General features: G+C 42.2%; 1 protein-coding gene across 1 annotated transcript in view; it reads right to left on the reverse strand.

Moving 5' to 3' along the window:
- Positions 1 to 5,235: 5,235 nt before the first annotated feature.
- The window catches only part of AFF3 (AF4/FMR2 family member 3), a 523,317-nt gene continuing 512,646 nt past the window's right edge, over positions 5,236 to 15,906 (reverse strand). The window contains exon 24 of the mRNA XM_032420156.1: positions 5,236 to 14,491. Coding sequence (XP_032276047.1) covers positions 14,370 to 14,491 — 122 coding nt within the window. The 3' untranslated portion in view covers positions 5,236 to 14,369. The remainder of the gene's footprint in view (positions 14,492 to 15,906) is intronic.

The raw sequence follows: 15,906 nt of genomic DNA on the forward strand, positions 1-15,906 counted from the left end.
GCAAGGTGCCTTGGGAGTCCAAAGGTGGGCCCCTCATCCATAAGATGAGAGGGAGAGAAGTAAAGGAAGGTTGGATTTGGGGATGAGTCCGCTGGATGATGCCTATGTGACTGAAGTCAGAGAAGGGGGTCCAGGAAGTGGGAAGAAGGTCTACCGAGGCATGGAGGCGTGAGTGTGGCTTAGCTCAAGAACCTCAAGTAGGCTCAGCATGCTGGAGCCCTGTATGAGAAGTAAGTGGGCTCAGATAAGAGAGGTAAAGGCCAGATCACTGAGGGTCTCACGTATCAAAGTGGTTGGATTTTCTTCAAATGCAGTGGCTCTCAGGGTGGGGAGATTGGGTCCCTGAGGACACACTTGGTAATGTCTGGAGACAGTTTTCACGGTCACAACCCAGAGAGGAGCTCTACTGACATCTAGTGGGTAGAGGTCAAGGATACCATTAAACATCCTACAGTGCACAGGACAGCTCCCCAGGGCGGGCCACTTAATTTGCAAGGTCCAGATAAGAAGATGGCTTTTGACCTAACATACACGGATCGGATCAGGGTTTCCTTTGGCTATGAATATACCAATGCCCAATGATCTGTGTCTTTGTTTGTTTTATGTCAATTTCCCCCTTTCAATGTTTGGAGCAAATACAGCCTGTTGGAAAGTCTTGTTTCTTTGTGCTGGGTCTGTGAATCAAGAAACCTAGAACAGTTCATCATGGCAAGAAACATGCACCATTTTTCTAGATATTGAGAATCTGGAGGGTGGGAATTATCAACAAATTTATTCACTCATTCATGCAACGATGAAAGCCAGCCTCTCTGCACCCTTTGCAGATCATCTGCACAGGTCCCCATAGCCCTGCACATTGGTTTTGGAGGTCAGGACAGTTCATGGGACTTCTCAAAGTCTGGGAATTCTTAGCGCCTCGCAAATCCTTGGAGTGAATAAATCAAAACCATTGAAAACCCTGTATTTATACTTTGCCCATGTTCTTTGGCGTGTATATTGGCCATTGATGAACTTGGGGTTTGACGCTATCATTTTCATACCCAAACAAGACAGAATAAAACAAAAAAACCCATTCAAGATGATTTACAAATTGAAGGCACCTAATAATAATACCTCACATTTCTGGAGAGCTTTTTATCCACAGAGCATTTCCCAGACAATAACTAATGGATTCTCTGACTCCCCGTAGGAATAGAGACACATGCATTCCCACATGCACCAGCAACTTAATTTACATGAAATGAAGAAAAAGACATTCCGAAGTGGCATTCCACTAAATCATAATTACAACCTCAAGCTCAAGATAAACATGTTGAGCTCTCCCAGGAAGGCAGCAACGCTCACCCACTGGGGAGTTTCCACTTAGATTCCAGCACTGGAATCTAGCGCGTGGAGGCGGGACAGGTCAGGAATGTTCACGTAGTCACCCGTCTCTGGGATCAAGGGCCCATTTCAAAGGCAGACAACCTCAGGTTAAGAACCTGTTGGGACAAGTGCTGTGGCCATTGTTGGATGTGACCACGGGCCATCTTCCCCTCCTCGGCCTGTCTCCCTCTCTCTGCTTCAGCCTTCTTGGCCACCTCCACCCGGCACCTCTGCCTCCCCACAGTCTCCTCCTGCTAATCAGTGGAAACAGTGTGATAATGTCAGGGATGCGTGAGGGACTTCCTGTGTGACACCTTAGGGGAATACAGGCTTTTGACAAAGAGGAGCTGGGAGGTGGTCTTCCGGGAATTTTCAGTCACTGAGGGAGGTAGAACATTCTTCCCAGTGTTCCAGGGATCCCACGACCTGGCTGTCATCTACCTCTACTTCCCCAAGGGGCTGCTTCTGTGGTCCTGTGGCAAGATCATGTGTCCACCAATACACTCGTCACCCTGGACACTTTTCATGGGTCATGCCTTACTTACCTTGCTTACTTACTTGCTTTGGGATGACATCAACTGAGATGTCTCCCAAGTCCCACATTAGAAATGTCCTCGGCTAACTGGCTGAACGTAGAACTGTTCTCTGGGTCAGCAAGCTCAGCTAGAATCGGTCTGGTGAAAAAGACTGAACCTCTTTATTTTCTCTTTACCCCTCAGCCTTCCCCTCTCCATGACTGAGGCCACAGAACCTCCACCTGCCAGCCACCCACCCCAGGCTCTGGATTCTGAGCTATCCCGAGTCAGGAGTCACATCTCAGTGTTCAGGCAACTCACGGTCAAGTCCCCTTGTTGTTGGTCCAGCTTTTCTGTCCCAGCACTAATAACTGATTTCTGCCACTGTTCTTGGGACCGGTCCCTGGTCTGTACCCAGGGTAGGATGTGCTGTGTTGACCAGCAGTGGGGTTGGAACCATCTGACCTGGCTTCTGTGGGTGGCGCTTTTGAGGTAGAAATGGTCTCAACATGGTCTGTGATGGAGAAGAAATTTCTGCCTCCAGGGGGCATTTTTAAGGTTATGTCAGGGGTGGATGCCAAAAATCCACTTCACATCAGACCCACGGGTGTGGCAGAAGCACAGAGGCCAACAACAGCCCGCAGGGAGAGACCTCTCAGGGGCCCCGCTGGGCAGACTGACTGACGGCATGGGCAGCAGCGGGAGCAGGAATGAGCGGCCAAGTGATTTTTGAAGGGCTAAACAGCGACTGCACCACAAGGGCCAGGATAATCAGGGGTGAGGCTCCCAGCAACGTGGAGTCCAGAAGTCCAAGGCCATCTCGAAAAGCAAGTTAGATGGGATGCATCAAGCCTGATTGCTAGAGGGCAATTCTCCTGCCCCTGGCAAACATTAGGACTTGACTTTGTTAAAGTTATATCTCTTTGATATAACAACAACAGCGACAACAAATCCACAAGAGCACTAAAAAACAAGAAGGGGTGTCTTAAAAAGTCCAGGAACGTTGAGGCATCTCTGAAGGATGGAAAAAGCATAGGACCATCATAAAGAAGAAAATCACAGTCCTGAGGTTGTGCAGAACTAAAAATATAGAGGGCTGATCCAGGATTTGACAGGCTTGGAGGTCAAGAATATTGGGAGGTACCCTGGAGGGGGTGGTTAATCACTTGGGATTATATCCCAATATAGGAGCAGCCACCTCTCCACCTTCAGGCTAAGAAGCAGGCACCAGGGGTGTTAGCTCCCCAGTATGGACCAGTGGGTTCAGATGGTTGTGATGGAGAGGCCAGATGGGGCCCTGGCTACCTCCAGGATGGACGGAGTGCCCTCTACATCCAGGAGTCTAGATGCAGCAAATAGAAAGAACATTGGCAGAAAGGCTGAGAGCTCAAATGTGAAGTGTAGCACACAGCCAATAACCCCTAAACATTTGGAAAAAGCCATAAAAGAGAGGTACCAACCCCAACAAATGGAAAAGTTTACACCTAAAGAAGCAGAGTTAATCGAGCAAACAGAACAAGAAAATGGCACATATATAATTAGAATCCTCAGAGGGAAATAAAATGATATTGCACCCATAAAAAGGAATGCTTTAAAGATGTTGGAAATGAAAAATTTGACGATTGAAGTAAAATTCTCAGTAAGTGGTCAGAAGCACTGAAGCTGACAAGAAAATAAGTTGAAAGGCTGAGCCGAGGAATTCTCTTAGAAGACCAAAAACGGACGAGGACAGAAAATATAAAAAACGGTCAAGAGAATCAGAAGATGAACCCAGAAGTTCCCAACATGTATTCAGAAGATGAGGACAGAGTATACTCAGCAGTAATGGAAGCCAGTGCCCCAGAGTGAGGACCGGTGTGGGACCCAGAGGACAGGTGTGGGACTCTTGGGTGGATGAGTGGAATCAAGGACAAACAAAATGAGAGACTCCTGCTGAGCAATGTCATGGTGACATTTCAGACATCAAGGTTATAAGGGAAAACCCTAAACGCTTTCTGGGAGTAGTGGGATGGGGAGAGGAGGACTCTGTTACTACAAAGATAACATGAGATGCAAGAAGAAACTAGAACAGTATCTTCAAACTTCCAAGGAAAATCCTTTTAAATTAGCATTCCATAATAGGTGAAACTAGGACACACGTGTGCGGGCACAAAGTGAGATACTTTCAGACATGCAAAGATTCAAAAATTTTACAACTCAGATCTGATCTGAAAGAAGTAGGATACAAGAAGCAACAAAACAACTGGGAAGCCTTCATGTTAAGTCTAAATAAGAACTGACTACTTTTGAAATTGAGATGTAATTCACATACCATAAAATTCATCCTTTTAAAGTGTATAATTCAGTGGATTTCGGTATATTCACAGTGTTGTGCAACCATAACCACTAGCTAATTCCGGAACATTTTCCTTACCCAAAAAAGAAATCCTGCACCCATCAGCAGTCACTCCCCAGTCTCCCCTCAAAATAATGAAATATGGAGAGTTACCCTATGACCCAGCAATTCCTCAACAAGGTATATACCCAAGAGAACTGGAAACATATACTCACATAAAACTTGTGCTATGAATATTCATAGCATCATTATTCATATTAGCCAAAAAGTGAGAACAACCCAATGCCTATTGACTGATGAATAGATAAGATGTGGTATGTCCATACAATGGAATCTTGTTCAGCCAAAAAAAGAATGAAGTGCTGACACGTGCTACAATAGGGACGAAACTTGAAAACATTATGCTAACTGAAAGAAGGCCAAAAACAGCCACCTGTTTTATGATTTCATTTATATGAAATGTCCAGACTAGGCAAATCCATAGAGACGGCCAGGGGCTGGGGGAAGAGGGTATAGGGAAGGACTGCTAAGTATGGGGTTTCTTTCTGGTGTGGTGAAAATGTTCTGTGACAGGATAATGGTGATGTTTGCACAGCCTTGTGAACATACTAAAAACCAACAAATCCGACATTTTAAAAGGATGAATTGCTGTTGAGCAATGCTTGTCTATTTTTATCACATGCTTTTAAATTTAATTTTAATTTTAATTAATTTTTTTAAAGATTTTATTTATTAGAGAGAGAGCGCGCACACATGCACACGACGGAGTGGGGAGGAGCAGAGGGAGAAGGACAAGCAGACTCCCCGTTGAGCAGGGAGCCGGATGCAGGGCTCAATGTGGGACTTTGTCCCAGGACCCAGGGATCATGACCTGAGCCGAAGGCAGACACTTAACTGACTGAGCCACCCAGGCGCCCTCACATACTTTTTTTTTTTTTAAACAAGACTGTATTCTCATATTACTTGTTTGATTGAAGATAAAATTTTAAAAAAGAAAACGGAAAAAGAAATGTAGTGAACTACAAATGGCAGGAGTCAGTCTCAGCATGGAACATTTTTGTTGTCTGTTCTGTTTGATATACGTCACAATGTAACAGCCTCCACTGAGGCATTGCTTTATAGTAAACAAAGCTTGGCATGTAAAAAACCAGAGAAACAAAATAAAAACCTCTCTTAGCAAGAATATTCCAGGTTCTCTTACAGGTCGTTCTGTTTTTCACTCTAAGGTAACACTTAACATTTCCTGCCAAGAGCATTCTCAGATTGGTGTTCCTTTCTGTAAAATGTGCTCATCTGGTAGGGTCATACTTTTGTAGAGGAAAAGATAAGTTTGTGACTAGCTGATTGCACTTAAAACAAAATACTGTAACATATGGGAAAGGACATTTTACTCGGAAGTTCTAGAAAAGACAGGAGGATGTTTTTGAGACAGAGTGATGTTGATTTCAAGGTTTATTAAGACCTCAAAAAAGTAACTTCACTGATGCATTAATATTTACCTTCAAATATAAAAGTGCTTATTCTTAAAAATCCTTAAGGCTCATTCTGTTACAGTATAGTAAGATGTTCCTCCATTCCAGAAACTGTTCTGAGTTTTATGTGACTTCTAGATAGACACAGCAAAATCTTCAAACAGTAAAATCATGGTCAATGATTCCATCGTTTTTGTACATGTAAATTTAAACTCAGACAAAATATAAGATCTCCCTAAGTAACTCCTTAATATTAGATGTACACTCTATGCCTTCCTAACACCTTGCCAAAATAATTCAATGTTGAATTGTTCATGATTTGAAATAGGAGTTTTGTTTATTTGCAGTATGATAAATACTGCTATGTGGGAGAAACTTTTTCCTTATATGAGAGAGAGAAAGATAGAAAGAGGATTTAGTATGTGCCTTTCCTTATGCAGACATCAGCAACCATCAAAGTGAAGGACTTTAGGCTTCATGCATGCAGACACCTTAGAAGCAGCCTGGGAGAAGAGACCTCTCTATAGGAGTAAGAGATCTGGGGGCACTTGTGAGGATGCATTGGAATTGTGCTAATTGGAAAAGTGCTAATGAATTTTGAGAAGAAAAGCTGGAGGAAGTGAACCTTTCTAAAGCCACTAGTCTTTATTCATTGCATGGGTTAAGATTTTATCACACACTTAAAGACACAGACAAGAGCACATGGTTTCATCAGTAATAGGGTTGGAAATGTTGATGCTTAATAGACCATTACAACTACTTGGCTTAAAATAATGGCTATCAACACAGATTCTGGACTTTCTCCATAACCATATCCAAATGCCCTAACAAGAAGTTCCAAATAAATGTCACATAACAAAAATGAACTTAAGCTATTTTAATATTGAATGACTAGACACAAATGAAAATAGTAATCAACCTTATAAATACAGCACTTTAATCAATGCTACAATGAGTACATTTTTACAGCATAAATTACTGTACAGAATTGTTCTACTTAAAATCCTCTTCAATCCTGGAAACAATTGTAAGACCAATTCCTAGAAGAGGAGGTGAAGGCTCTGTAATCTGGTTTTGTGGCTGCTAAAACTGGATCAGTGGAAAAGTCTCGCGGGACGTAAGCAGGTTCCCAAGTTGCTGACGGCTTTCCTGAGACCGAGATGCAGAATTTGAAAAGTTGTTTGCTGTGACACGCTATGCAGGAATATTGAATTAGAGTTGCGGCTCCATAAATAAACATCCAAAATGATACAGTATAAAATGGTGGAATTTTAAATCCCTGCTCCGATTGAGGCAAACTTACATGGGAGTGACTTTCAACTTGATCCCATGGAACTGTAGAGTAAGCAACTGTTTATTATGCTGTGGTAGGAGCGTCTGTTCTATAACATCCTGCCTGCAAAAATGTGACATCCAAGAGTCTAGCTAGTGTATCGACACCTCCTCATGCTAATAAACCTGTTGCCATTCTAGAATTTTTTTTACCTAAAAACTCAGAATTCACACAGGATAAGGTGTTATGCTCTTGTGGAAAGGGTGTTAGTGTCAATTTGGGCCTAAATGAGGATGGATCTTGCAAGACCTTAAGCCCCTGCTCCTTTGTACTGGAGAAAGGCTAGGGATTTTCCAGTGAGTATGAAAAGAAAGGGCCCTTTAGAATGAGTATCTCATGATTATTTTGATGACATCAAAGCACTGATTTAGGGACACAAGGAAGGGCCATGTCTAAATACTATAAATTTTAGATAAAAGCTCAAAACTTCAATCCAACAGTTAGGGCCTTGACCTCGGTGGTATGAAACATTCAGATTATTGGTCAGATTTCCAGTTTTTGTTTCAATGTTTGGGGCTAGAATGTACAAATGTCTAGGTGGGCATCACAAAAATCACTAAGTTCTTATGTTGATTTTTCTCTCTCCTGGTACACTGACTAAGGTGTAGCCTGCAATTAAGTGATCATGTTGAGGCAACCTAACCCACTAGAGAAAAAATCTATCTATTCTCTCAAGAGAGGTCTCCTCTTTCCTGAAGCTCATGACATACCCAAGTCCCTTGCGACAGATCTCCTTTCTCAGGGACAAATGTCCCAGATTAGCTGTCCTACACCTCCTGGCCCCAAACAAACATACAAACAAACCATCAAAGGCACAAGATCCCCATCTTGGAACTCAGCCTCAAAGAAAAGCCATGAGAGCATGCAAAACAAGACTGTGCTGTGTTCTCTGGCTCTATGAAGACTTTTGAAGTATGGTGTTCAATAGGCAAGTTATTTTCTCACGGAAGATGGCACACTGGAAACTTGGACCCAATGTTCCTTCTTCCAATTTCCATCTGACACCCCCTGATTTCTTAAGGTCAGGACTGGATGAGAAAGAGGGGGGTGGGGCTGTACCGCCAACTGGGTGGGGTACTTGGCAGCCTTGCTCCTCTTGGCAAGGACAGGCCCCCCCACCTCCACCCCCTCATTGGTCTTACTCTGCCTACAGGCAGGAGGACTCAAAATGGTAACAATAAAGGCTGAAGAATCTTACGGAGGGAGCTGTGGCTACCCCACTGCCATCCTCTTGGTCCTCTAGAACCTCTTCAGGGGGGACAGAGTACCATGCCACGCATCACACACCTTTGTGTCTTGGTGCCTGTAGATATATTTCTGTTGCCTCCGTTCTGACAATCATGCATTGTGACAACCTGCTGAATGTGACAACTGGGAATCTCAAAATGCTTGCCCGAATCTGTTGATCCTCACACTCTGTCTGAGGTTATGGGTATTCTGAGTTACATTTCACATAGAGGAAATTGCAGTATGCAGAGGAGCTTTATTCAAGGATCAGGTGCAGCAGGCAATGGAGGGGAATGTTTGGGTAGGTACCCCAGTTACTTTCCTGACTTCTCATCCCAACGTCCATGAGTTCTCATATTGAATCCTTGTTTCCTTAAAGCTCCCACTGTCTCTAATAACTCTTCTTCTAAAAAGTCAAGATACTAAACCTGACTTATAGAACTTAGAAGGGCAAAGCCCCCAAAGGAACAACAAAATCAACCCAGTTCACAGAGAAGGACATTTTGGGTTGAGTTGGCAGCCCTGGGAACTGCAGGGGATTAATACTCAGATTGTGGATTACTCAAAGGAAAGATTTAATATCGTTATTTCACTACACAGATAGGCCCCAGAGACAGCTGGTGATGCTAGGAAGGCATCTATCACTAAAGATTAGTATGTTATATACTTAGAATTTTTGACATCTCACCTACATGGCCATACTTGAGGCTTTGTGATCTCTCACTTTGGAGGATGAAGGTAACAGAGAAGACTCAAAGAGTGTTCTTTAAGAAGTCATATACCTTTGGCTACTGTGGGTAGAATGCTGTTCAGTCAAGTAGTGCATATTTCTCAGCGTTAAGTATGTTCTCTTTGCTCATGTGGACATCTAGAAATCAAGAGATGATAAACACTGGGGAAAAAGTCAGTTTTGTCTTATGGAAAACTGAAGAAGTGCTGAAGAACAGGGAGCTGAATATTGTGATTATTTTTATCACCAAACAGCACTGTTTGAAAATCCTAAACAATGGTACTATTTTACATCATCTTTGGATATAAATATTTTCTGATGAACTTCTATGTCAGAAATGAGTGGAAAACAAGTCCTTGATTCAGCTTCTCAGGCCCCATCGTTACTTCCTGATGCTTAAAGACAAATGCTGATCCTCGTGTCGACTTGCAATTAGTACTTTGAATTCATCCCTCAGATCAGTGTGTTTAAACCTGGCTCTAAGAAGTGGATGTTCAAAGTAACACGTAGGGATTTAATCCCCTGATTCCCATTACTGTAAGAGCTGTGAATCTAAGTGCCCTTGGAGCCTGCCCCAAATTACCCCCTGGTGCCTCAGAATGCCAATTAAATCATAAAAACCAAAACTGTGGCCAGATGTAATTAGTTTGAGAACAGAGTTTTGTAATTTTCCTCATGCCACACAAACAAGCTGACCCCTCTGATGACATCTACAGAGTAATTCAGTTTGGACAAAGAGAACACAAATCTCAAGTCTGAACATTTCTTGTGCTGTTTGCTGGGAAGCTGGGATATCGAAAACTGTGCTTGGAAAATTGCTGGAAATGCAGTTTATGTTGTTAAGTTTTCTTTCTTTCATTAAAAAAGTGTCTTTCAAGACTCCAGTTGATCCATGTTGCATTGAAAATGTGTTACTTCTTAAAAATGTGATTCTGATTACAACAGACTTTAACAGCAGGCAAACTGTAGACTGTTGAGTGTTTCTTAGCCCAAACCACTTCTGAAAAGAGCATCAAGGTCCCTGGAGCGAGCAAGGCCAGTGCCCTGTCCTGGCCACCTCTGGGATGAGGTGGTCTCCATGGTGGTGCCGAGCTAGGGTCCTGCTGCATGACAAGGCAACTTGAACCTAAGGGTATGGGCTGGATAAGGTAGAGTCATCGTTCTGTTTTTGTTGCCATTTCTGCTTCTTTGGGAAGGAATGGACTGCAAAAGTTGTGAGAGAAGAGTAAGAATAAGATAAACAAAAAACCCTCCCACACAGGGGGACAGATAATGGCAAGCTGCTGTTCTAATATTTCCATCTTCATTAGTTCAAAGTTCTCTTATTTGGTTCAACCAAATATTTGTGAGCATTATTATTCCACCATGTTTTGGTTTGAGTTGAAAAAACCTGGCACATATAACTTAGGGAATTAACTTGTGTTATTAAGGAATGTTGAGTAAAACAGTGCCCCAGTGTCCCAGGACTACCTGTGGGACCGGCATCAGTGAACTCCTTAAGCTTCCTATTCAGCATTTTCTGGGACACTGGGCTGTGTCCTTCTGTACAAGTAGTAATGAAGAAAAACATACTTCTGTCTTGCCCTTGGAAAATATCAGACCTAGTAATGATAATTCGTGGGAGCTACATTTAAGAAATTCATGAAACAACAGGGTTGTTTCTGAAGAGATTTTGAACCGGGGACCCAAATACTTATTTGAACGTATTTTGATTCTGAAGTTTCCTTGTAAAAATATTCACAGAAATTGGTGGACATTTTTTTTTTTTTTTTACATACAACTCGGTTTCTCTCGTTTACAACATAAATCATTTAATGTAACATTTGCAACCTTAGAAAGGCAGACATATTTAATCCAAGTCAGTTTATAAATTCCAATTTCACATGGATTAAAAACTGCAGATAAATTAAGTCACAATAATATCCTGTACATGCTTTAAGGCTGGTGACTGCTAAAGTCTCTTGGGTATCTACAAACAGGAAATCACACACAGATTACTGGGTCTGAAGAGTTTCTACATCATTAAAAAAATCTTGCTTTTTTTTTTTTTGGTGATACAGATTTCAACAGTAACTCTGGAAAACTGTGAAAAATGTTATTTAAAAATATATATGTATATACTACTGCACAGTTTCAAAGATGTGATTCATAAATAATGTTGGCTGCACTGATTAATTTTGTAACAATTACTGCACTTCCAAGGTGATGCGAACACGCAGTGACTTATACTCAATGTTAGGCACTAGGAATATCCTTCAGGCATACTACAGTTTTATGTTAGCTGTATTGTACATATATATTTTTAAATGTATGCATTTATACAAACTGTGTATATTATGTATGGGATGTCAGAAATGTACACATCACTGTTATATAATACACACATCATTGTTTTACATACTAGGGTAAGTTTTAGTGCAGAAAATCTCATTGCATTGCATTCCATGTGTTCAATCTAGTACACAATTTGTCAACTCTTCAGATTATTTTTCCAGTACATTCTTCTTTAGATAGTAGGTCCGAGTTTCCATTTGCAATTTGAATGTTTCCAGAAATATCTGTTTTAACCAAACCTCTCTTTCCAGGCACAATCCTGCACATAAGTCTGATCTGTGTAGAGAGTAGTAACAAATCCCAAATTTTGATCAGGAATATATTTGGGTCACTTTCTTTCAAAGGTAACGCTAACATTGTGATAAAGGAAGGCATCTGCTCAGGTCATGGAAGGATAAGGTCAGTTGAACTTGTGTTGAACTTCTGAGGAAATAATATATCTTCAAATAGAAAAAAACGATAATAGACATTATATGTTTAAATGGGAGAATCTCTAGAAGAATCTACATGAAACTGTGAGCAGTGGTTGTCTTCGGGGGATAGGACTTACTACTTTCTACTTTATACATCGCTGTCTTGTTTGAATCTTTACAATGAGCATGTATTACTTTTATAATCCAAAAACACAAGAAAGGTATTTCTACTTTGAACAAAGCTAAAGAAAAGGAACAAGTTATGAATGACTTTCACAAACAACAATCAGAAGATGGTTCCTTACCAAAATCACCTCTGCCAAAGCAAACAGAAACTGCTGCCCTCACAGGGTCTACTGATGAGATCAAAGACAGGGAGAGGACCCTGCACGCTCTGACCATCCACAAAATGACCAGTTCCAAGTTTTGTTGGGAAACAGGGGCCACCTAAGTGCTGATAAAATGCTGTGGGCACAATCAGCCAGGGGCCACCTGTGTGTTTACATGGGGTTTTGTGGGTAAGCCACTATGGGGCTCCCATAAGACCTATGACTTTAAGGATGGGCAGGGGATACATGATGCGGACCCTGAGGCTCATCATCCCTTTACGTGAGCATTTCAACATTTCATCAGAATTCAGCAAGAGGAAGTAGAACTAAGCCTCTGTTCTCCAAAAAAAAATTAAAATAAAATAAAAATCCTAAATTAGATTCAAATTTCCAACATAGGATGGGGTCATGAACTCTGCCAACAACTCGTGAAAGGGGTTTGAGGAGCACCTCAGTTGGATAAATGTAAAATGGAAATACTGGTAATGTTTCCAGAAGCTTCAGGGCTGAAGCCAAATGCAAATTTCACAAATCCTTCACTGGCTTCATTTCCCTTTGAACCCTTCACTTCCGATTCATTTCAAATCACTGAAGTTGCTCAATCCTTTTGAATCAGCGCTTAGAATTATAGCAGTCTTATTTCCCACCTACAGATCAGGTGACAACAATGTGAACATTACAACCAAACCAGTAAGAGTGTCAGGGAAAGCATATATCACTATCTTTTATAAATGTTTTGTGCCACCATCACCTTGGAAAACGGAGCATTCCACATATGGCATTCACCTGTCTTTCTCAGACCATCCTGGTACAATTCTGTCAAGTGAGAGGCTTCAAAGGCATTATTTTTGTTTTTAAGGATATGGCAAGGTCTATCCTCTTTTGTAGGAATTTTTCTTTTTTACCAGTATTTTTTATATCCAAGTATATTTAACAAGAAGACTAAATCTAGGGCACGATAAGAGACTATAAAAGAAGTAAGTTTCAGACAAAAACTGTAAACAAGACGTCAAAAAACTAAAATGTAAACTTCATTTAAAAAAAAAGAAAAGAAAAAGAATCAAGGACAAGACGTAAACATACCAGACACGCGGGATGGAAGCATATGATGTTCTGGTCATTGCTACCGCAAACAGATTTGCGGTCCTTGCAAAAATAACTTACCCTGCGCAGTAAGCAGCTTGCTAATCAAAGCCTGAAACACAGCCCCCAGATCGAAATGCATTAAAGGCCTGCGTTCTGCACGAAGAGTGAGAGGATTAGACAGTCTCATGATAGCGAATAGTTCTCAGCCCGAGAAGCAGCAGATACAGACTCCTAGTGAAGAGACATTCTAGGGAATGTCCTAATTTGGCCAAGAACATTTGTAAGAGAGCTATCGCGGAGAGAAAAGACTTGAAAAATATTGGCTGACAAATGCCCCGGGGCTCTGTGGCCACCGTGTCACAGTGGCAGGAAGAAAGAACACATGTGCTGGGTGGGCTTGTCGTGGCACGAGCGGAAACTTGCAATTCTTGACTGAGCTCAGTTGTCTTTTAGTGTCGGTTAGCTTGCAAAGACACTGACTTTTTACCAAACCCCAGTGCCATGTTCATATTCTTTTGGGGGCAGGGCAGGGCAGGCCTGTGGGATTTGATCCATTTGCTCATAATGCCTTTAGTTGATAACAAAGTTGGATGGAAGGGGTGAGGAGTAGACAAAAGGCAAGGTACTTGGTCACATGCAATCTAGTAAAAGTCCAGCACAAAAATAACTGACTTCTTTTCATTATTCAATTACCCATTAATACATACAATCAAAAATTAATTGGGGAATAGTATATTAATACTGAAAGTAATCAATAATATAAGAACTAGGTTCATCTTAACTGGCAGTCAAGCTTTTGGTGTGCTGTATTGCACCTGGTTAACTAACCCATGAGATTTTGGTTGAATGTTCTAAGAAGTCATGGTTTAGCTTTGAAACAGAAAGTGTGTGTGTGTGTGTGTGTGTGTGTGTGTGTGTAAGTGTATATTCTCTAATCAGAAACCTCTGATCACTTTGTCTAGCTTGGGATTATGAAACTAGACAAAGAAAGTGTGTTCTAGAGAGCTGTGTATCTTGCACACATACAGGCAGCTTCGTGAACACACACACACACACACACACACACACACACACACACACACGCCCTGGGAAAAGACCATTGTTCGATGCTGAGGAAATATTCACCGCAGTTTGGGAAACGCTGTGGCCGGGGACTTCAGTAGCACAGTGTCCAGAAACATTGAGCCCTCCGTGGAGACGAGAGCACAACCCAGCTCACGGGCAAGGTCTCTACGACAGGTGGGTGCTGTTCCGCAGCCAGTGCAAGCCCTGCTGGGAGTACTGGACCAGATGCTCCATGCTGCTGTGCAGGGTGACAGGCCCCATGAGCAAATCCAGGTCGTTGAAGAATTCTAGGGGACAGAGAGAGTCGTTTGAGTGACACACATGCTAAGTGTGCTACCCTGGGAGACCCGAGTGACTTAAGAAAAAAATTCCACTCCTCGTCTTTATATAAATCAAGCATTCTCTATTCCATCATGCAACTTTAGCATTCAGTGGAACAGAACCCACAGGTGGAGAACTCCTCCTATATCCAAAGGATTTTATTGGCCATTTCTCATTTAAATGAATAACGTTTGCTGAGCCAAAGAGCAAAGAAAATTTTCTTCCTCAGACTGCATTGTCTGTGCGCACGAATGCTTCCTCCCCTGGATGTGGATTGTGGCTCTGTTGCCCCTTATACTGTACTCAACTGTAGCATGTGCTGAACCCCTGGAGTGAGCCCAAGGGAGGAGGCTCCAGGCCCCTGGGGGCAGATCAGAGATGGGTTCTCAAAAATCCTCCTGAGGTCACCTTCTAGTCCCGGGACATTCTCTAGGTTTGTCCTTTCATTAAATACTGATTAGGTGCCAAGGCTCTGCTCTCTCAGACATCACAGTGTGTGGCTAAGAGAGATAAATTTGTATGGCTGTTATGCTGTCATAACTGGATCACTGAACCAACCACTCCTTGAAAATAAGTATCTGGGAGAAGTTTTTCAGAGGTGCTCAGGTACATGCTCAATGAAGTCCTGCTGGAGAAGGCAAAGGAGAGGTTAGAGAAGACTCCCAGGTGGCTAGGAGGATAGCCAAGGCAGGAATCCAGGAGCAGAAGAGGGGAGGAGGAGCAGGTTCAGGAAAAATCGCTGACTTTGCACTGGACACGTAGCATTGAGCCCTCTGGTAGGAGACATCCAGAAGGCAATTGGCAGTGCCATCAGGAGTGTGGCCTGCTCAGGGTCTCCCAAACTGGCCACATAAATTTTTATATGTCCTGTCCCTTCTATTTTGTCCACCTGTGATGCCCACCCCACTCTGTCTCAGTTACACAACTACCATTTGTTTTTCAAAACCCTGTCCCACGCCAGTTCCTCTAGCAAGCCTCTCCTGGTGGCCTCAGTCCCTGGAATTGACCTCCCTTGGCATTCCCATTAGATTTTCAGGGTGTGCCACCTCTGGGATGCATGTTATATACTCTCTGGTTTTATTATCAATTTTATGTATTCAGGACCCATCTGCTTCTCTGTGCTATTAATTCTTCATCTCATTGTGGACATCCTGGTCTTGTCCTCAGAAGCTTATGCTATCATGGGAACAAAATTTGCATCTCACGGCTTGAAAGTGAGGTCAGATTTGCACTTTCACCTGCTGCTGGAGGAAGAGTAGTAAATTGGTATAATCTTTTGGGAGAAAGTTAACAATATATGTCAAGATATAGAACAACATATATCTTAAAGGAATCTATACCTGTTGACCCCCAAATTCTCCCTCTGATGAAAATAATCAGA

The sequence above is a fragment of the Phoca vitulina genome, unplaced genomic scaffold (assembly GCF_004348235.1).
Source record: "Phoca vitulina isolate PV1807 unplaced genomic scaffold, GSC_HSeal_1.0 scaffold22, whole genome shotgun sequence".
Taxonomy (NCBI): domain Eukaryota; kingdom Metazoa; phylum Chordata; class Mammalia; order Carnivora; family Phocidae; genus Phoca; species Phoca vitulina.